Below are 23,123 nucleotides of genomic sequence, written 5' to 3' on the forward strand. Positions count from 1 at the left end.
TCCTACAGCTCATTCCCTGCCACTTTCCTTTCGCTCATGCCAAACGAGCTGTCTACATGTCTAGTGAATCATACTGAAGGGCTGATCAAGCTTAGAAATAACTTATCTGAAAAATGACTGTTTAGCTCACCTGTATTTCCCTGCCCAGTTCACTGGGCAATCCAGGACACAACTGAGGCAGTCAGTGCTGAAAAAGGAAAAAGCAGCCAGGCATGGCTGATTTCACTACACTGAAAGAAAGGCTTCTGTAATTAATCCCCAGCTAATGAAATGGTGTGTGCTCATTTGTTTCTTGTTTGTGAAGTGTCAAATGTGCTGACAAATAATTTTAAACATCATGCCCTCAGTGGATCTGAGTGGAAATTAGCTTGTCCCATCTGTGGTTTGAGAGGCTGCTGATCATTCTGTACCTGTGTTTTACTCTTGTGCATTTTCTGAGGATAGAGAATTCTCATTTTCACCATTTTCCTTTTAAAATAATTTCTGCTTGTTTTTATTATCATGTGCAGGGGCCAAAAGGGGAGAAGGGTGACCCAGGACCTCAGGTGAGATCGGGTGGATTTCATTCTTTCTGAGAAATCTGTGAATTGTAGTGCTTAGTAAATGGGTTTTCCACATGTAATGCTTTTAAAATAGGGTGAACGAGGACAGGATGGAAACAGTATTGTGGGTCCACCTGGACCACCAGGACCACCAGGACCAATCATAGCAATACCTGAGGTAAGTGCGTTTGTCAAGCTTCAAAGTCTTTGTAACTCCACTTAACATGAAGAGGGCACAAGCAGTTACCTACCTGTCAATTCTAGTGTTGATGTTCAGGTTTTAAGTCTGCTCCTCAAAACAAACAAAAAATCTCAGTATGGGAGGACAGCATAGATAAGGAATATAAAAATATTATTGAAGCCAACATAGCAAACTAATGACTAGTTTTCTGGAGGTTGCATGACTCCCTGTGTGTTGTGGTAGGCAGAGTCCACCACGTCTATCTAATATGTAGATAGGCCTGAAGAAACCATCCTCTGAATTCTCCACAATCTGTGTATGAATTGCGTTCATCATGTGTTACAGAAGTGTGTAGAGCCTGGTAGAAGCTGTATTGCATCAGGTATATTACAAATCTGTACAGAAACACATTTCCTTCTCTAAATAGATTGGAGTTTAAGAAGTAAGCTCCCGTACAAACTAGGGTGCACACACTTTGTGTACTTTACATACATTTGTAGCAAACAGGCTTTACATACATTTGTAGCAAACAGGTATTCTGTGGAGGTACAGCAAGAGCTATTTTTGAGACATCCTCGTATGCTTCAAAATCTACTTGCTGTTAATCAGATGATTTCTCTGAGGACTTGACAAGCTGGATTTGAAACGGTTGATTAAACTTGTGTGTATGTGTAAGTATATGTGGGTATATATGACAATGAGTTCTACTTACCGCACAGTTTGTATAAGAACAGGATCTTTGCTTAATATATATTTGCTGAGATAGAAGATTAAATTATCCAAATTCTGTTGACAGAGTTTTTCAGAAAAACATCAGACCTCATATGTAATTAACTTCAGAAATGAAAAGAACTACTGCAAGCAGACCTAACAATTGCAGTTAGAATTACAGAACTAAAATAAATACCAATACCATCTGTTGCAATGTGGATATTGTTTTGACCTTGGTAGAGTAGCAGACATCAGTTAAGTGATCTAAGTGATCCATAGCACATCCCGGGAAATCATTGCCCAGGTCAGGATGTATTAGTTCACTCACTCAACTATTGTTTAACCAAAGACAATAATACTTCATTGGCTATAGAAATCAAATGGACTGAACCATCAGAGTAGGAAGGAAGTCTTTTTTTTTAATGTCTTAGTGGCTACAACTAAAGCAGTTTTATACCGCTTGACAATAGCTAAATAAATTAAAAAGTTGATGAAGTCTCAGTATTGCTGTAATATTAAGATCTGATCAGGACGGTTGTGACTCTTGGCCAACCTTCACCATTAGTGGTCAAACAGTAAAGTAGGCATTGGCTTCGTCCTCATTTGATCTCGTTTTCCTCCTCATTTGATGTTCTCCATGTGAACTGAGGGGATTTGATTCCTTCAGGAGCCAATTCTAACACTGTGAAAAGATATGATAAAATAAAACTGAGGTCTATAGTGGGACCAAGCTATTTCCAGGCTTCTGTATTCCCTTTTGACATCTGTGGGTCTCAGAAACTTGCAATCTTCTCTCCCTCCTCTATTCACTCCTTTAATCAGTTAGGTAGTCTGCTCTGAACTATTCTGTATATATACTAAAAAACAAAAACAAAACAAAACAAAAAAACTCAGTTTGCTGCTAATTTGGTATTCAAAAATACTAATTTTTTATCATAGAACCACAGAACAGCTTGCCACCCACTAGATCAGGTTGCCCAGGGTCTAATCCAACCTGGTCTTGAACACTTCCAGACTTCCAGAGATGGGGCATCCACAGCTTATCTGGGCAACCTGTGCCAGTGCCTCACCACCCTCTGAGTGAAGAATTTTCTCCTAACCTATAACCTAAATCTCCCCCCTTTTAGTTTAAAGCCATTCCCCTTGTCCTGTCATTATCTGACTGAGCAAAAAATTGCTCTCCGTATTTTTTATGAGCCCCCTTTAAGTGGTGAAAAGCTGCAGTGAGGGCTCCCTGGAGCCTTTATCTTCCTCAGGCTGAAAATCCTCAGCTCTCTCAGCCTTTCTTTACAGGAGAGGTGCTCCAGCCCTGTGAGCATCTTTGTGGCCCTCCTCTGGACCCGCTCTAACAGATTCACATCCTTCTTGTGCTGGGGGCCCCAGACCTGGGCACAGTACTCCAAGTGGGAGGGCAGAGCAGATGGGGACAATCACATGCCTCAGCCTGTTGGCCACCCCTCTGTTGATGCAGCCCAGGATGCAGTTGGCCTTCTGGGCTGCAAGTGCACACTGCTGGCTCATGTCAAGCTTTTTGTCCACCAGAACCTGCCAGTCTTCTCCACCAGGCTGCTCTCAGTGAGTTCTTCATCCAGTCTGTACTGACACCTGGGATTGCCCTGACCCAGGTGCACTACCTTGCGCTTAGATTTGTTGAACTTCAATAGGTTCACATTGGAACACTTCTCCAGGTCCCTTTGGATGGCAGCTCTTCCTTCTGTTGTATTAACTGCACCACTCAGCTTGGTGTCATCTGCAAACCTGCTGAGGCTGCACTTGATCCCACTATGTTGTGGATAAAGATATTAAAATTTAAAATATATTAAACAGTTTAAAAGATATTAAACAGTTGATTTAAAGTTATTAAACAGCACAAGTCCCAGGACAGACCCCTGAGGGACACCACTCATCACCATCCTCCACCTGGGCATACAGCCATTGACCACTACTCCCTGGGTGCAACCCTCAAGCCAATTCCTTATCCACTGAATAGTCCAGTCCACTTATCAAGTCCATCTCTCTCCAATTTGGAGACCAGGATGTCATGTTGGATGATGTCAAAGGCCTTTAGAAGTCCAGATAGATGTCAAAGATGTCAAAAGATGTCAAAGGTGTCAAAGGCCTTTTAGAAGTCCAGATAGATGACATTGGTCAGTCTTCTCTTGTCAACTAATGCAGTCACTCAATAATAGAAGGCCACCAGATTGGCCAAGCACGATTTGCCCTTGGTGAAGCCATGCTGGTTGTCTCAGATCACCCTTTTGTCTCATATGTGCCTTAACATTGCCTCCAGGAGGATCTGTTCCATGATCTTCCCAGGTACAGAGGTGAGGCTCACCAATCTGTAGTTCCCTGGGTCCTTCTTTCTACCCTTTTTTAAAATGGGAGTGATGTTCCCTTTTTTCCAGTAACCAGAGACTTCATCTGACTGCCAGGACTTTACAAATGTGATGGAGAAAGGCTTAGCTACTACGTCAGCCAATATACAGCTAATACTACACATACAGTATATATAAAAATATATATAAAGCAATGTATAAAATACTAAAAATTCTTATCCTGTATTGGTTATTTTGCTCTTTTGGAGAGTAATCTGTGATATTCTGTGCATTTTCTTGCATCATAACTGGTAAATGATAACTAGTAAAACATTAATTTTTGCTAGGATTTAATCACTCTGAACTATCTTAGTTGGAACTAAGATACTAACTAACTCAGTTGGAATCTATAATGAAATAACGTTGAATTGAGAAATTTAATTGGATTTAAATATAAAATGATTAAGCAATTAATTATGTTTTGCTGCCATTCTTCATACATAGTTTAGGTACACAAACTGAATGAAAGCTCTGTTCCTGGAGAAAGGTTCATGTCTGGGGGGAGTAAAGCAAATGTCAGAAGATTTTGTGTTACCCCTTTTTTCTGTAATTGTATTAACAGCTTATTCACTCCATTTGTCATGCGAAAAACTATTGTTTCTTCCTCTTTATAACAGTGAACAAAAACTGAAAAACAACACTGTCCTTACTTTTTAGACAACACTTTCTAAATTCATTTGATGTGTTGAAAATTTATGTTGCTAAATTGTGGCTATTAAAGCTGCTTGCAAATCTGAAAAGAAAGTTAAATAACTATGTGCCTGGTGCAGTCTTTTTCTCTAATCATCATTTTTGCACCCTGTATTTTTGTATCTTTAGCACTTTGTAGACTTCACTTATTTCCAACCATACTTTCCATTTGCAGCTAAACTCTATTTCTAAAACATACAAAATGCCTGCTCCCAAGCTCAGCAAGGCCTTTGGAATTCTTTCCACTGACTTCACTATGGTTTGGATTGAGAATGAATACTCAGTAATTCAAAACAAAACAAAACAAAACAAAAAAATAAACTCTGTAATTCTGTACTGAAAAGATGGAGTAAACCCAGGGCTCCTGGACTTCTGCCACCAGCTGTAGACAAAGCAGAACAATTTCAGCAGCAGAACTCTTATTACTGTCATTAAAGTATAGACACTGTCCTGCTCCCTCTCTGGGCGAAGTAGGACAAGGAATGCAGTGCAACCAACAGCATCTTGCTACCCCTGGAGCAACCAGAAGAGAGCTTATGCAGGTCAGGAGAAGGACTGCTTCCTGTAGGATTTAAAACAGTCTTTTTACTTGCTTCAGTGACAACTTTCCAGAGTTTTCTGTAGAACCTGAGGACAGGGAGAAGGGAGCAGCACCCAGTAGAAGTAACAGGCTTTAGCTACATGAATCATGATTCCAACAGGACCTCAAAATACAGAAAGCTTGCGTTGCCATGCTCAGATGGATATGATAGGATAGGATATGATAGAATATGACATATGATAAGACCAAGTAGGTCTGTCCTCTCTTGTGCCCTTCCTCACATCCTAGATTAGAAAAAATAGTATTCAGAGACTCACATGACAATTGGAAGGGACCTCTGATGACCATGTGGTCAAACCATCTATTCAAACCAGGAATTTAACACAAGATTTTTTCAAACTAATTTCAAAGTTAGATCCTGTATACTATATTCATAACAAATTATGAAAAGGACTGTAATCTGGTAGTTATCATCCGGACATAGTTACGTGAAGAAAAGGTATTCAGATTTCACAATGCCTTGTTGAAAACATGCTTATTCATGAGCTAAGTAAATCCTGCTCTTTGAAGGCATGTCCTGCCCTGGCCTTGTGAAATTCAGAAGATTTTCATTACATTGAATAGGAATACACGGCTGCACACAGAGCATGATCTTGAAATGGATGGTGTGTCTTGCTGCTAAACCAGTGTACTAGTTCAAGACTCTAAGAATATTTGGTACATATTTCTGAATTCAAAACAAGGTTAGAAGTCATACTGTTGGACTGTTGGAGTGAAAGAAATGAAAAAAAAATCTCTTTCATCTACAGCATTTATGTGGAGCAAGCAGTTTCATACTGCCCTTACTTAATGTATGACCACATGATATAGTATTGGGAACATTTATTTAAACCAGAAAGTTGGCTGTCTTGAAAACAGAATGAAAGTCTTATCAAAACATCAGGATAAGAAGGTGACTGAGAGCAGCCAAGTTGGATTTACTAAGGACAAGTCATTTCTGACCAGCATGGTCACCTGCCTGTGGCCAAGGGATGGACACCATGCCCTGACTTTTTTGATGCAGTCTCCCATAGCCTTATGATCACCAAACTGGTAACCTATGAATTGGATAAGAGGATGACTAAAAACAGGTGGAAAATTGGCTCAGCTCAATTGATGAACTCAGAGAGATGTGACTACATTCACAAGACTGCATCAGGAATATCAAGTACAACTGTGGGCTTCCTAGTACAAGAAAGATATTGACATAGTGAAGCAAGACCCGTGAAGAGACACCGAGATGGTCAGGAGACCAGAGGACATGGTACACAAGAAGTGGAAACAACTGAGTTTGTTCAGCCTGGAGAAAATAATGCTAAGCATATCTGAATTTAAGAAGCGATTGGACCGTGCTGTTAGTCACATGGTCTAAAATTTTGGGTAGACCTGTGTGGTGCCAGGAGTTGGACTAGATGATCCTTATGGGTCCCTTCCAACTCAGGATATTCTGTGATTCTGTGATTCTGTGATTCTAAGGAGAAAATTCGTTGCTCTCTACAACTACCTAATTAGAGAATACAGAGATGGAGCTACATGCTTCTTAGAGGTACATAGAGTTATCATGAGACTTTAATCAACACAAGTTGGAAAATGGGAAATTCTGATTAGATATAAGCAAAGACTTTTTACCCTGAGGATGCTCAAATATTGAATCTGGTTGCTCAGGGTATCTGTGGCATTTATGTCCTTGTAGTTGTTCAAGCCTCAACTGGACTTGACCTAATTTGACCAGCTTTGAGCAGGAGGTTGGAACAAATTACTTGCAAAGGTCCAGGTCGACCTTCATTATTCTGATTCTACAATCAATGTCTGCAGGTGTCTGAGCTAATGCAGACCTCACTAATTCCAGGATAGGAAGAAGTATAACAACATTGTTATCATTCTGCTCTGTTCAGGTTTCTGGAGACTCAGAGTGCATTAGCTTAGGTGTTGCTCCACATGCATGTGACTACACTGTTTTGGGGATCCAAGCTAATTTCATTGATTGCTCTATATTGCACCAAGTAGACACAGCAGCATGATCAGATCTAATTTAGGAGTCACTATATTGTATGATGCAGACATATCCAGAATAAAAACCTCAAATCTACAAGATAGATTGTGGCCAGATAAATTCACCATCTCAGAATGCCAGTGACTTATTGGGGTATAATACTTTTATTTTGATCTTTATTGTGGAGAAATGACCTCAGACTACAATATATGTTGTAAAAGTTTTCAAATTAAAAATATATGGTGGTCAGGTAGTAAAAGCTTTTAAAGCATTCTGAAGTCCTTACATAAGGAATGAAATGAAAATGCTCTATTTTGTTATTCCAGGTGTATAACAAAAGTTAAAAATAGCTTATACATATCTTTGGCCTTACTTGTAGTTTTCTGCCCATGTTTATAATGGGATACACAGTTTAAACTGTGTGCAAATTTCTAAAAAACGTATGAGTACTCCAGATAACCAGTGTGATATTTGAAATAACCTGTTCCTTAACCACTTTTTTAGCTACTACTCAATGATACAGATGGAATTTTTAATTTTTCTTCAATTGAAGAACTGGTCGGGCCTCCTGTGAGTATATGTTGCTTTACTGAATCCTCAGAATTGCTCTATCTTTAATGTCTCCTTTTAAGTATCATCTAGAGCTGAGTTTCCTGTGCTTCAGAAATGTGTTTATAACTCCTGCAACAAGCTGTGTGGGAGTACTTCAGGGCAGAAATGAATTCTGTGTGGATGAATTAGTTCTTATATGTTTGTCTGAAAGAAATGAATTGAAGGGGTTGGTTTAGTTCTAAATCTGAACAATATGCTCAGAATGACAGAAATGTGGAACTGATGCAAAAATAGGGATGTACATAGCATTTCCTCCACCTTTTTGTATTCTTGTTTTTCAAGTCATGAAAAGTTGGGGTAATGTATTTCCCTCAGTTCTGCTTGTGATTGCAACTAAGAATAGTAGGCTCACACGTTTGAATTTTATCTCACAGAAATTATAGCTGTGGATGGTAAATTGTAAATCTCACAAAAGAACAACAGATAGGAAATTTCAATTTCTGTTTTATAGCAGTCTAGCTGCAAAAAAGTTTGGTCAAATATTTAAAGTGCTGGATGCTTCTTTGTAAGGATTCCAAATTTCTAGGACTAACTCCACAGAAAAGCCTACGTTCTCCAGCCTGTAGAGTCTATTCAAAGTTAGGCAGAACTTGCCTGAAAATCTACAATATATTGCACTTCACAATGTTTAAATCCCACAGTGTCTTGCTTCACAGTGTTTCAGTTGCTGACCGGTGTTTATTTCATTTATTTATTGTCTATTTCTTCTTTGTGAACACAGTTGTCTCCCTCACATTCAGTCCCCGATGAAACAAGGAAGATAAGCCTAACCCCTGCACATTATAGGATGCCAGGGATTAATAGGATGGTCCCTTGTGTGAGTTCTGGTATTGCAGGTAGTTGGCATTCAAGCCTTAGACAACAGGTTCTCAAAACATATATGAGTGGTCTCATAAACACAGCAGAAATTCATTGTTTTTTAGTAGTTGTTATGGAAAGAAGTAGGTCCTGTAGGTCCAGCCTGAAATGTAGTTTTAATTGGAAGGGCATCAGAACCTCAGTTCACCATAGTCAGGAAGGATGTTGGGGTATCATGGTGACCTGGGTAATGCACGTTCAGGTGACTTAAACTAGAAATAAATTGTGTTTCTGCAAATATCATAGTGGGGCAATCTTAAATATGCTCAGTACAAATACAAATCCATGTTTATATTCACAGTATAGTGGACATTCTGTTTCCTATCCACAGACAACCCGGAGTGCAGTGGCAAAGGTGGAAGGGCTCCTGTGATCTCTGTGATGGGTTGTGTAAAAAAAATAAAAATAAAAATACAAAGAAGTCTGACTTATGGTTGCATGCCTTTAATATGTGGAAAATGTCACCTTTCAGAAGCCTCTCCTGGATATTTGTCCCTTCCATTTTGGAAAGTAAATCCTAGTGTCCCAGAAAAAGTTAGAAACATAGAGTGTTGTGGAGTGATAGCAGGTTTACCACTGGCTGAATGAAATTCTTAGTCCAGTTTCAGATCAATTAATATTCATAAATTAGGCTATACACTGAAAATGCATACTCTGTTTTGTAAATCTGTAATATATGTTTGTAAGGGAGTAGGGTTTTTTGCATTTTGCAGGGTCCAGATGGCAGGCCAGGTCTACCAGGATTTCCTGTAAGTATTATGTTCCTGGGATCTAAGTATTTCTCAATATGCTTTAATATTTTAACATTTATATTGTACAGAGTTTATACAAAGTCTGATACATTTCTGTATGAGACTGTAGTTTTTATGGAACCAACAGTTATGGTAGAAATTAACTCTGCTGGAAATGAAGTATACTATGATATACATAACTCATTTCTGCTTATCTCAGAATCAGATCTGCAGTTTACATGTAATTGAGTCTAATGAAAAATTGCTACCTAAAGAAAATTCCTGTGCAGTTTAGGAGAAACAAATGGAATGAATGGGCTTCTAAAAATTATATTCAAATAGCATATGGGATAATATTATTTGTTATGTATTTTTGTGCTGTTGCTGCATTTTTTTTTGGTCACTACTAGAGAGCTCTGTAAAACCTTATCAGGTTTATGATTTCTTAATCCTTTAGGATAATACAAAGCTTATTTTTTATTAATTTTAGTAATTTTTTTAAAATAGTATTTCAGCATTCCAGTGCATTACATAGCCATAGTTTCAAAAGGTACATTATATTATGCTACCTATTGTGCTCATACTGCTGTTCCATTAAACACTACCTGGCTTGTAACTTCTTACAGTATTATTTATACTATTATATTTATATTATATCTAATTTAGTAGCATTATTTCCCCCTGTTACGGTTGTTTTACAGTTCAGATGTATGCATATGATCTCAGAGCCCTTCGTCTATTGCCTAAGAATAAGGAGAAAACTGGGAAAGCTGAAAAATGATGTTAACAAAATGTTGGCAACTAGCCCAAAGTTCTACAAAGGTTGTTTGCTGGGTCCTGGGCATTGTGGACTGCATAAGAAAACAAATAAAAATTAAAAAATTAAAAATCTTTAAAATACTTTTCAGTTGAAAAAGAGCTGACAACATTTAGAAAGTGATATAATGAATTGTTAGTCTTTCTGTTATTAACAGAATTTCTTCATAAAAAATACCATTCTCATCCTTAAGTCAGGTCTTTACTTTAACTCTTCACTAATGCAGAAATCATGTAAATTTGAATTTAGCTCTTGATGGGTAAAAACAAAAGTGCTTCTACACGTGTTTATAATGGAAGACTGTAAAACAAAATAGGATCTGAGAAGAATACTTTCACAGAAATGATCTTATTTTTAAATATATAATCTCTCTATGTAAAAACGTAATTTTTATTGTACTGTTTCTTAAAAATACAACTTCAGAAAATCTTTTGGAAATCAGTGTCACTGAATGACCATGGAAGGAGAGAGAATAGAGTAGGGAAGAAAGAGAATTTTAGGCTGATTTTCCATTCTTATTAATGTATGCATATTTCTCTTTGTGAAAGTGTGTATCATCTACACTCTGATAAACAATAGCTTTTTTTCTTTTGCTATTTTTAACAGATTATCCCTATATAATATTTGTTTTTAAAAATTTGTTGATTCAGACAGCAATTTAGTCTTGTAAGTCTAAGATTTGTAATACTTGTAAATCAAGTCTTAGACTGTAATCAGAGTGATTCAGGTTCAACTTTTCCAGTTACTTAAAATTACATTTAGTAAAATGGTCCTGCTCCGTTTTCTCTGCAGAGCTCTCCACCAATTTATTTATGTACTTGATTTTGCTTAGGGCCCTCAGGGACCAAAAGGTGATATTGGTTTGCCTGGACCAAAAGGACCCAAAGGCCAACAGGTAAGAGAAAAGACAAAGGGAATATTACATGTTACAAAATGTGTTAGATAACAAATCCTTAGTGGCATCATAATGTTTTATGGTTCTAGTTTTATAATTCTAATTTTACTAGGGATTGGGGTGTTAATAAGTTTATGTGAAAAATGTACTAAGTGTGATTTGAAAAACTGATAAACAAAATACCTGATATAATATTACTGAGAACTAACATTTCTGCCCAAGAACTGAAATTCAGCAGTATAGTATGCTTTTATCAAAATATGTTTGCATAAACATCAAGCATGAGGTGACCTCTTCTTGCAAGCTGGTGATCAGTGCCGACAGCCTGGTATTCTAACCAAGGAGACCAAAAAAAATTTAAAAAAAAGGAAAAAAAAACTTTCTTTTTCCTTCCTTGGTACAGAAAGTTTTACCTACACAATGAAGACTGCGATTTTCCATTCCCCAAAAACAAGAGCAAGACCTGGAAACCTCTTTCCTTAGGGTCCTTTCTCTTATTTTACACAATACTGTTTATTTTGTGACATTGCTGAGAGCTGACCGAGGCCTGTTCTGTTTTTTTCTTCCTCTTTTCAAGTATTGCTGATGCTGTTGCATTTTCTTATTCCTCTTCTCATCCATTTGCTGGAAGCATGGATGAGGAACATCTAAGTTATTACAGTCTTGGGGATAACAAAAGCAAAAACACTTCCTGCTTGTATTTATAAAATAACCGACCCACACTTTCTCACAAGTGGGAATGGTTTGAGAATAATCCCCTTTTGATACATGGGTTCTGGTTTTACCCAGTGCATAAAATGATGGAGCTCAGACTTAAAAACAGTTGTGTGTTTTTTGGCTTGGCGTTGTCTGTTTGCTTTTTTTGGTTTTGGATTTTTTTGTGTTTATTTTTTACTTCTACTATTCACACTGGAAGGAACTCAAAGTTTTGAAGTCATTATATTTTACACCCACCAATGACATAATGATGTTTTTGATGCTGTTTCTGAGGCGTGAATACCAAGTTATGCTCAAGACTGTGATGATCTCAGCAACCACAGACAAAGCTCAACAGACACCAGGGAACATTTCCCTGTAAGGATCATGAGATTGTTCTGTTGCAGCCTCTCATCCATAAAATCTCACAAAAAATAAAGTCAATAAAACAAGGGCTCAGGGAGACTCCAAAATATGCCTTAAATCTGCAGGAAATGAAGCTCAATATAAGTGTTCTAACCTGAGCTATCACTTTAATCAGCAATGCAATTGTTAGTTTCAAATCAAATTTCTTCCATTAAAGGTCTTGGGAAAGCTAAAAAGCTCAGATTACCTGAGCTAGGAGGAGGAAAGTTACAGCTGAATGATCTAGATCTAGTGGCAACCACGTGTCTGCACTGGAGAATGAGAATTCCTGGTGGTGGTGCCATTATTCAATGAAACCCATTGAAGAAGAGAAACTCAGAGGTTTGTAATTTAAATGCTGCCAATTGGCCTTCCTGAAAGATAATAAGACTGCATCATACCTCAAGGACATAGAAAAAAAGATTCATGCTTTCCTGATAGTCACTCTTTCTACTTAGTGTTTTCAAGAATTTACAATTCCAGCAGTATTTGCTGACGAATATCTAAGCTGATGGTACATAGGAAGACTCCAATAGCCTGTCTGCCTTTGGCAGAGATCTCTTATGAACACAGCACGTTTCACAGAGACAATTATTTGAGAGCAACTGAAAGTCTTTTTTTTTTTTTTTTTTTTTTAACACAAAAACAAAACCAAGTATTTATACATCTTATGGATATTTACCGTAGTAGGATATTTTCAGTTTACCGTATGGTGTTTTAGGAAAGATCAGTCCTACTCTCCCCCAGAATCAATCATACTGTAGTTTTTCTCTCAGAATGTCATGTTTCAAGCAGCAGCAATGCTGCTTTTACTTTTGCTTACTCATTGAGAGCTGCTTTGTAAACACTGTAAAATAGCTTTGATGTTAATTGCAGGGTGAAAAGGGAGAACCAGGAGCTATCATTACTGCTGATGGATCTTTAACTGAATTATTAGGAAGAAAAGGGCAGAAGGTGAGTTCATACTGCTTTTTGTTCTTCCAGAATATTTGGTGGCCTTGTTACCAGCCACCTCTATTAGATACTGTAGAAGTTCTCATTGTCATTGCTGTGTATGTTCATCCTCAACAGGGTGAAGCTGGAGTGGTGGGACCAGTGGGGCCAAGGGTAAGACCTTTCCAAAATTCAGTGAATTCTTTTTTGATTTTGTTTTGGCATTAGAGAGACTAATAATTGTAAAGGTAGTTTGTTTTAGCTTTCCATTCCTTCTGAGTAGGAATTGTAAGGAATATTAATGTTTCAGGATGATCAATGTCCTCTAGAAAATAATGGTTTTTACATACATGGTGCTGTAAGTTACTGACTTGATATAGAATATAAATTCTAGTAAAAAAAAAGGTATCCGTTATTTACTAAACAGAGAGTGAGAAGTCTTCTTTCTGAGCTCATAACTTTCCAGACTTATGAGAAGTGTTTGAGTACACTGCATTTATTTAGCCACAAAAAAAATAAAAAATAAAAAAAAATAAAAAAATACTGAGAGAGAGGCTCTAATTGTTCCCTGTCACTGCCTGAAAGGGAACTAGAAAAAACACAGAGTCAGGCCTTCTCAGAGATGTGCAGGAAAAAGAAAAGACATGTGCCAATGATCACAGGTTGCAGCAAGGGAAATTCTGAAAAGATATAAGGGAAAAAAAAATCACAAAAGCACCACCACACCAAAAAAAAAAAAAAAAAAAAAAAAAAGTGATTAAACACAGAAATAGATGCTCAGAGAAATGGTGGATTGGGAAACAAGGTGCCGAACACCATGATCTAACTTGGAAATTTGCCTTTCTTTAAGGGTTGGACTAGATGACCTCTGGAGGTCCCTTTCAATCTAAATTATTCTCCAATTCTATGATTTCTATTATATACATTTAAACAACTGACTACATCAGCCCCAATTTCTGTAGGAGCCAAGGATTTGCAACTCCCTTGTATTCAGAGCAAGAAGTAAATCAGGCAGTAGCATCAGACCATTTACTGAAAACAGGGTTTAGAAGCCTTATTTCACATACTTGGCCTAATATTTTTGACTCTACACAAAATGTATGAAAGCACAACAAGAAATTAGTTGTAATATATTAACACTTTTCCAGACTCAGTAGTGTTAGAGCAGGAATTCATTTCCTGAAGTCTAATATTACACAAAGATCAAGGATATTGAGATTTTCAGGCTGCCAAGAGAAGCGGTTGATGCCCCATCTCTGGAGGTGTTCAAGACCAGGCTGGATGGGGCCTTGGCCAACCTGATGTAGTGGGTGGCATCCCTCTCTATGGCAGAGGAGTTAGAGTTATATGACCTTTAAGGTCTCTTCCAACCCAAACCATTCTATGACTCTATGATTTCTTTGCTTCTGCTTTTGATGTAGCCTAGTCCCTGTTGTACCTAAGTGATTGTTAGTAGCTTTTGTAGTTTCTGTGCATTAAGGTGAACAGGAGATTTTTCCCATCGGTTGCTGTGGTCTTTAGAAGGAGATAACCGGGTCTGCTGATAAACTGCTTTCTTAAATACTATACTTTAAAATGCCTTGAGGGAGCTATCCTAACTTAAGAGAAGGGGAGGTCCTTTTCTCCTCCTTGTATGACTGCAAGATGAGTTTATCCTTTAACCTTGATATAGAATCATAGGATAATTTAGAATGGAAGTGAACTTCAGAGGTCATCTAGTACACACTTGCTGGCCAAATCAGGTCTAGGTAGCTCAGGGGTTTGCCCAGTCAAGTCTTCAACACCTCTTACAGTGGAGATTCCACAGCCCCCATGGCCAACATGTTCCAGTATATGATAATCTTTAGTTTTAATAGTTTTTTCCATATATTTTTTTGAAAATTCTCATGTTCTGACTTGTGTCTCTTGCCTTTCATCCTTTTGCCAGGCACCCTTCAGGACATGCCCTTTTACTATCAGCCCCAAACTCTGAATTTATATTTTCTTTTGTACTGCCCTGAGATGTTTCATACAGTTTATCAAGAAGGCAAGAGCATTCAGAAAATGTTCTTGCTAGCACTGGTGTGAACTCAGCAGGATAATTTGACACACAGAGCCTGTTTCAAGATTTTTCCCAGCCATTTCCTCTTCTTAGTGTATTCTTAGTGCCTAGAGATTCTTAGTGCAAAACTCTGATTTGATCATCACTGCTAATAGGCATGATTCCTTTTAGTGTGGTCCGATAGATTAAAAAAAAATCTTTTGTAGTCAGTGGGAGTCCTGTGCAGCATTAATATAGAAATTTCAGAGTGCTTAGCCACACCCTCTGTGGCATAATTTATCAAAGCATTGGTGTCAATAGCTCTGTTCCACTTGGTATGCACTAAAGCTCTGTCAGAAGCTCTCACAGAATCTCTCAGAACCCTCTGAGCTCTGCTGTCCATCCAGTTATCAATCCCCCTCACTGTCTACTCATCTAGGCCACACTTCCTGAGCTTCTCTATGAGGATGTTATGGGAGACGATGTTAAAAGTCTTGCTGCAGTCAATATAGACCACATCCACCGCTCTCCCCTCATCTACCCAGCTAGTCATCTCATCATAGAAGGCTATCACATAGGTTAAGCATGATTTCCCCTTGATGACTACTCCTGATCACCTTCTTATCCTCCACATGCCTGGAGATTCACCTCAAGGAAGAGCTGCTCCATCTTCTTTCCAGAGATGCAGGTGTCTGAATGTCTTGTAGTTGCTTCATCCACCTCTAGGCAGAGCTCCATGCATTCCAGTTGCTCTCTCACATAAAGAGCAATCCCACCACCTTGCCTTCCTGGCCAGTCTTTTCTAAAAAGCACGTGGCCTTCCATGACAGCATTCCAGTCATGTGAAGTATCCCACTATGTCTCCAAGATTGCAATGAGGTCATAGAATCATTGAAACATTAAGGTTGGAAAAGACCTCCAAGATCATCTGATCCAACCGTCCCCCTACCATCAGCATCATCACCCACTAAACCATGTCCCTAAGCACGATGTCCAGCCTTTCCTTAAACACCCCCAGGAATGGGGACTCTGCCAGACCCAGTACAAGGTATTAGAAGATTTACTTTCAGATTTTATGCATCCAATTCATATGTAGCCTTCATCTTCTCCATGTACATGTGGAACAATGAGTGTAGTTAAAATACAAGTGCAATAATTCAAGAAGGCGAATTCTTCAGTATTTCACCAGGCTGGAAAAAAAAGGAAATGAAACTAGAAAAGCTGACTCATAAGTAAAGAGACTGTCTAGACTCTTGTGGTTTTGTTGAGTTTTAGGAAGTTGACTGCAGGTTAAAGCTTGTGGTGTTCACCAGTTTACTGCTTTTTGTTAATCTGTTACCCCTGGCTGCCTAGAAGTCATGTGCTTGCAAATACCAAATCACAGATAATCCATGGTCCTGGACTACTTTTCCCGGGTGACCTGCTTGCCTTTTAGTTCTGAAGTCTCTTTTATCGGTCTTTGTGGTCTGATGGGTAACTCTTGTGTAAAGAAGGATCTGTTTCAATTATCATCCACTTAAGTCCATGTATCCAGGCTGGCAAGAAGTCTGGCACTATAGTAAGTCTCAGTCTAATCCACAGACATTTCCCCATAGTGTCTGATTCAATAAAAAATAAAAAATAAAAAACAGGTGCACAAAGTATACACCTTTAACTGCCTTTTTTCTATTGACTGATATGCTTAATTTTGCTTTGATACATGGCAGCTTAGTGTTGAACTACACACATTACAAACGGCAGAAAATTCAGGCTTCATTTCAGATAGCCAGTCTTTTTCAAACCAGACTTCTCTATTATATGCAGACCTCTCCAGCTTCTGAGATCACTTAGAAGAGCAAATAGAGAGGACATTCTGAGGAAATAGACAGGACATTCTGTGTATTGTGGGCAAATAATCACAGACTGACTTAACACAAATGTAACACTATGCCTCTATTTCTAAATAACCAAATCTGTGCCAAAGATTTCTTCCATACATTATTTGTTCAATTTTATTCTTTTTCTCCACAATCATATTTTCTTTTCTGTCCAGGGACCAATAGGACCTGCTGGACCTAAAGGAGAACTTGGCTTCCCAGGACGACCAGTATGTATTAAGCTCTCAAATGGAATAAAAGTAGGGCAGCTTGGTTCAGGCACCTACTGCACTATTTCTACTCTTTTGTTATGTGTACTTATTTCAGGGCCGCCCAGGACTCAATGGACTAAGAGGTGTGAAAGGTGAACGAGGTGAAGCATTAAATGTAAGTTTTTATGTATTACAATTAATTGAAATAAATCTTGTTGAAGTCTTGTCAAGTCTGATTTCTATGAATTTCTTTGAAATGATGATGGGATGAAAAAGCTGAAATTAGCTTGAAATGATTACTTGCTTCTGCTATTATTCCTATGTGATAACAGTCATCAGAAAGTCAACTTCTGAGGCCACCTGGACAGTTCTTACAGATATAGATCTTTGTATCAGATCCCAGGTGTAAAAGTTGCATGCAATTCACTGTTAGCATAGGTTGTTCAAATAGCATATGATCTGGGATTGCCAAATTCTTTCTACAAATACATAGGATCTTCATGGTGTGAAGATACTTCCATAGGCTTTTAGATGTCTTGAATATGTGCAAGCAGCATTTAAGCATATCATAATTAAGTGTCATCTACCCGACTAACGAGGAGATGGTTGCTGATACCTATTACCTGCTTTGATATTCGTGTACATGTATCCAGAATAATGACCACCATACAGTGTTTGCAAGATGATTGCACATACATGCCCACCTGTATCCTGTAATTATGGAATGACAAGTAATGAATGCTGCAACTCTCTTCTGGCACAGCAACTCTGTTCTTATGAATAGAATTAAATCAACTGGTCTCATGACAGACATGAAGAATTGTAAAACACACATCAATAAGTACTGCTGAGCATAAGCAGCACATTTCAGACTAGAGTATTTATTTACTTGGCAGAGTACTTCTTGTAGTTGTTCTGACATCATGGGCTGATCTGTGCTGAAAAAGAAAAATGTACTCTAACCACAACAGCAGGTAATAATAATATTTCATCTGTATCTAAGATATGCAGGAAAAAAAAAATAGACAAGGGAACCTTACTGCATTACCATAGAAATCATAGGAAGGCAGGGATCAGCAAGGTATTAGAAGAGATGATCTAGTCAATAGAAATTTAGTTGCTGGAAGATGAAGCCTGGCAGATTAGACAAATTATAACTAGACAAAAAAGACAGAAAAGATGACTAGCCTCTGGCAGAAAACATTAAATAGATTTTCAATTTCTCCATATCTTTAAACAGTGTCAAGGTTAATTTTCTGGAATGTCTCCCCTAGCCAAACAAAAACTATTAAAGCAATTGTTATCAGATGAAGTTTATCAGGATGGGCCATTAAAGCAAACAGGCAAGCAAAACAGGTTGCACGTTCTAATAGTTTTTCCTTCAGTGCTTGGGGAAGATAAAATCCAATAGATCCAATAGAATAGTTATTTATATGGTGACATATGACACCTCACTGAAGTGTGCATCAATGTAGAGTGAACATGTCATGGACATGTCATGGTGCCAAATTTTTAAATGACACGGTAAAGACTTAGCATAGTTTTTGTAAAGGGCAGTCATGCCTCCAGTGTAGCAGAATTCCTTGAAGATGCTAATTAGTGTATAGTTATCTGACAGGCACTTTGAAGTATATGAATCTCATCAGTCCTGAGAGTCCCAGGCCAGTCTTGAAGACCTAATTATCCTTAGATGGTAGAACCACTGACTTTAATTTATTTTCAACTTATAGTGCTTTTGGGCTTGGGAGTTGGATGTTTGCTTGCTTATTTTTCCCTGGAAATAGCAATTTTAGGCTGCTTTGTTCTCCATAGAGTACTTTAGGCTAAATATTAAAATTCACCTTCCAGCTTAGGTTGGTCCCTCTAACTGAATGCTCAGCCTTCCCTCAAGCCATTTCACATATAACTTCTTGGTTAAACAGAGCCTTAAAAGCCCCTTGTCCTTCCTTCCCTAGGCTCAGTTGTACTGCATATGAAAAGATCTGTGTAATGTCTTCCTTACTTCACTTTCTTTTACCAGGGCATGCCTGGCTTGCCTGGACCCCCAGGGCCCCCTGGACGTCCAGGACGTATAGTTTACATCAAAGGAGTAAGTACACTGAACAAACAGTTTCTGTTCTGTCTCTGTAGCAGAAATGTGCTGTTCTTGAAATGGTTTGCAAAGTGAAACATCAAAACTTGTTTCAGGCAACAGCATTTACCGTGGGCCACCTTGCTTGCATGCATAGGAAGAAATCTCATAACAAGAGTATGGAGTAATTGCCTGGGGTGACTCAGAAATTAAAACTTATACTCCCGTTTTAAAGAAAAGGTACAGCATCGAAGAAGCTTCCAGGGTGGAATGTAGCTGCACCACACAGAAGTTCCTTAAGCTTACAACCTTAGATGTTGATCACACCAGGGGAACTTTGTGTGCTGACTCTAAGAGGAACTGTGTGGTGGGTGGGGCAGAGTGGAGACACCATAGCCAGGATCTGTGATAAGATGCGAACTTGATTGTTCTTGTGCACACTGAAACTGATAAGCTGCACATTTGGTATCCTGGGCCAAGAGTCTGTCATATTTTTGACAAAATGTTGTCCTTTTCGTGAACTTTACTCATTATAATATCATTATAATACCAAAACACACCTCCATTCCAAAGGTTACCCACCTCCAAGGTGTAACCATGCCTCACTGAGCTTGTGCTAAAAAATTTTTCTAGTCTATACCTTTAAAAGCAAAGAGAGAAAATTTTGAACCATTCGTAACAAAGGTATGCATGGCTAGAGTCACTCAAACTCCACCTAAAAGGTAGAAAATAATGTAAATTAGCTTAAGGGAGAGAGGATGTTAGGGATGATACCGTCATATAAGGAAAGATACCTTCTGACTTCTGGGATCAGTCAACTGACTGGGTAAGATAAGGGCCATAAGGAGGACCCAGGGAACTACGGGCCTGTCAGCCTGACCTCAGTGCCAGGAAACGTGATGGAGCAGGTCATCTTGAATGCAGTCACACAGCATACACAGGACAACCAGGCCCAGCCAGCATGGGTTCATGAAAGGCAAGTCCTGCTTGACCAACCTCATCTCCTTCTACGACCAGGTGACCCACCTGGTGGATGAGGGAAAGGATGTAGTCTGCCTAGACTTCAGCAAATCCTTTGACACGGTCTCCCACAGTATTCTCCTGGAGATGCTGGCAGCCCTTGACTTGGACAGGTACACTCTGCTGGGTTAAAAACTGGCTGGACGGCTGGGCCTAGAGAGTAGTGGTAAATGGAATGAAATCTAGTTGGTGACCAAACAGTCACAAGTGGTGTTCCTCAGCAGTCAGTGTTGGGGCCTATCCTCTTTAATATCTTAGTGGTGTGAGAAAAATCTCAATAATTTTTTCAGACAGGGTCTTCTGTGAAGCTATTTTATTTGCAAGTGCAATGGTGGGCATCCTGCAAGCAGGAGCACCTAGTAAAGGTCTATATACACCATAACATTATATTCCCTATTACCCAACGCTTGATTCCTCCCCTGTTTCTTCATCGGCTGAGTACTACAGGTTCACAAACTACTCAACGTCTTTCTATACCACACATGTACAATTTTATTTGACCAAATGTTAATTTCTCCTTTTCCTTTTTTTTTTTTCTTTCTTCTGTCATGACCAGAGGGCCCGTGATTTTTGTTTTTACTGATTTCACACTGCTTGTCCTGTTTTTCTTAGCTATCCTCTCTTCAATATTTTCTCTTCAATATCTTTATAAATGATCTGGATGAGGGGATTGAGTACACCCTCAGTACGTTTGCAGACGATGCCAAGTTAGGTGCATGGATTGATCTGCTCAAGGGTAGGAAAGCTCTGCAGGAGGATCTGGACAGGCTGAACCGATAGGCTGAGGCCAACTGTATGAGGTTCAACAAGGCCAAGTGCCGGGTCCTGCACCTGGGGCACAACAACCCCAAGCAGTGCTACAGGTTGGGAGATGAGTAGCTGGAAAACTGCCAGGCAGAGAAGGTCCTAGGAGTATTGGTTGATAGTCAGCTGAACATGAGCCAGCAGTGTGCTCAGGTGGCCAAGAAGGCCAACAGCATCCTGGCTTGTGTCAGAAACAGCATAGCCAGCAGGACTAGGGAAGTGATTGTCCCCTTGTACTCTGATCTGGTGAGGCAGCACGTTGAGTGCACGTTGAGTGTTTAGTTTTGGGCCCCTCTCTATAGGAAGGACATCAAGGTGCTCAAGCGTGTCCAGAGAAGGGCAATGAAACTGTTGAGGGGTCTAGAACATGAGTCTTATGAGGAGAGGCTGACATAGCTGGGGTTGTTTAGCCTGGAGAAGAGGAGGCTTAGGGATGACCTTATTGCTCCCTACAACTATCTGAAAGGAATTTGTGGGGAGCTGGGAGTCAGCCTCTTCTCACAGATAGCTAGTCATAGGACAGGAGGGAATCGCCTCAAGTTGTGCCAGGGGAGGTTTAGGTTAGAAATTAGGAGACATTTCTTCTCAGAAAGAGTAGTCAGGCATTGAAATATGTTGCCCAGGGGGGTGGTGGTGTCACCGTCCCTGGGGATGTTCAAGGAAAGGCTCAACCTGGTGCATAGGGACATGGTTTAGTGGGTGACATTGGTGGTAGGGGGACAGTTGGACCAGATGATCTTGGAGGTCTTTTCCAACCTTAATGTTTCTATGATTCTATGCTGACAGAACCATGAGAGCTCCCAGGAAGAAAACAGGACTCTGTGAGGTGCTGTTTTTTACTTTCAAGTTTTGTCTTGTCATGTCTATTAGATCTAACTGTTTGGTGTGTTTTCTGGAATATTATTGCCTACATTCATTAAACTTATTTCCCTTCTTATTTTCAACAGACAGTTTTCCCAGTATCTCGCAGACCTCATTGCAAGATGACAGTAAGTCACACACAGAATTTGCTCTTAGCAAGATGCATGCCCATGACAATACATAACCAAAACAGCTACATGCATAACTACAGTATCTCTGCAGCTTTACTCCCCCTGCCTTCTGCTGTACACCAGGGAGATGTTTTACCTAGTCTTCAAGATAACAGATTTTCAAATGTTTAAATATTCAAAGTTAGCCACATATATATAACAGAACTAACTGAAACCTTTTGCTTAAAGCACTTTGATTACTTGGTTGTCCAAACTCTTTTAATGGCTTTCAGAGCTCCATGTTTCCATAGATTGAGAGTTGCTTTGGGGAGCGAATATTTATACATACATGTACATGCATCTTTCAGACGTACATATAAATAATGTCTCCACATTGTTATGTCTTTTGTTGTTTTCAATTTCCCCATCCAAAATAAGACACCTTATATATTTCAGTCTGGCATAAAAAGTGCATCAGAAAAGAAAAATCACAGTCCTTATTTGACCCTCAATTGCAGACTATTCACATATAATTCATGACTGGAGTGTTGTAATGGAAGCATACAGGCACTTTAGGAAGGACAGGCAGGGGAGATGAGGAGGGGATATCAACAGATATCAACCACCCCGATATCTGTTGGAGAGACAACACAGCAAGACATAAGCAATCCAAAAAGTTCCCAGTAGGTATTGATGATAACTTCCTTCTCCAAGTCATAGAGGAGCCAATGAAGAGAAGTGATATGCTGGACCTCGTTGTCATCCACAGGAAGAGGCTTTGGGGAAATATGAAGGTAAAAGAAAGCCATAGCTGCAGTGACCATGAAATGGTGGAGTTCAAGATTCTTAGGTCAGTGAACAACAAACTCACAGCCCTGGACTTTGGGAGAGTAGACTTAGAACTCTTCAGGGATCTGCTTTTTAGAGTACTGTGGGATGAAGCCCTAGATAGAAGAAAGGACCAAGAAAGCTGGTTAATACTCAAGGATCACCTCCTCCAAGCTCAGGAGCGATGCATCCCAACAAGGAGGAAGTCAGGCAAAAATGCCAGGAGGCCTGCATGGATAAACAAGGAGCTTCTGGAAAACGTAAACACAAAAAGGAAGCCTATAAAGGGTAGAAGCAAGGACAAGTAGCCTGGAAGGAATAC

At 39.1% G+C, this 23,123-nt stretch overlaps 1 protein-coding gene across 1 annotated transcript in view; it reads left to right on the plus strand.

Moving 5' to 3' along the window:
- The window catches only part of LOC116485808 (collagen alpha-1(XV) chain-like), a 113,330-nt gene that overhangs the window by 65,219 nt on the left and 24,988 nt on the right, over positions 1–23,123 (plus strand). The window contains 11 exon segments of the mRNA XM_032181450.1: positions 510–545; positions 637–720; positions 7,577–7,642; positions 9,256–9,291; positions 10,923–10,985; positions 12,963–13,040; positions 13,158–13,193; positions 17,072–17,125; positions 17,223–17,282; positions 19,128–19,196; positions 21,950–21,991. Coding sequence (XP_032037341.1) covers positions 510–545; positions 637–720; positions 7,577–7,642; positions 9,256–9,291; positions 10,923–10,985; positions 12,963–13,040; positions 13,158–13,193; positions 17,072–17,125; positions 17,223–17,282; positions 19,128–19,196; positions 21,950–21,991 — 624 coding nt within the window.

The sequence above is a fragment of the Aythya fuligula genome, chromosome 2 (genome assembly GCF_009819795.1).
Source record: "Aythya fuligula isolate bAytFul2 chromosome 2, bAytFul2.pri, whole genome shotgun sequence".
Lineage (NCBI taxonomy): Eukaryota > Metazoa > Chordata > Aves > Anseriformes > Anatidae > Aythya > Aythya fuligula.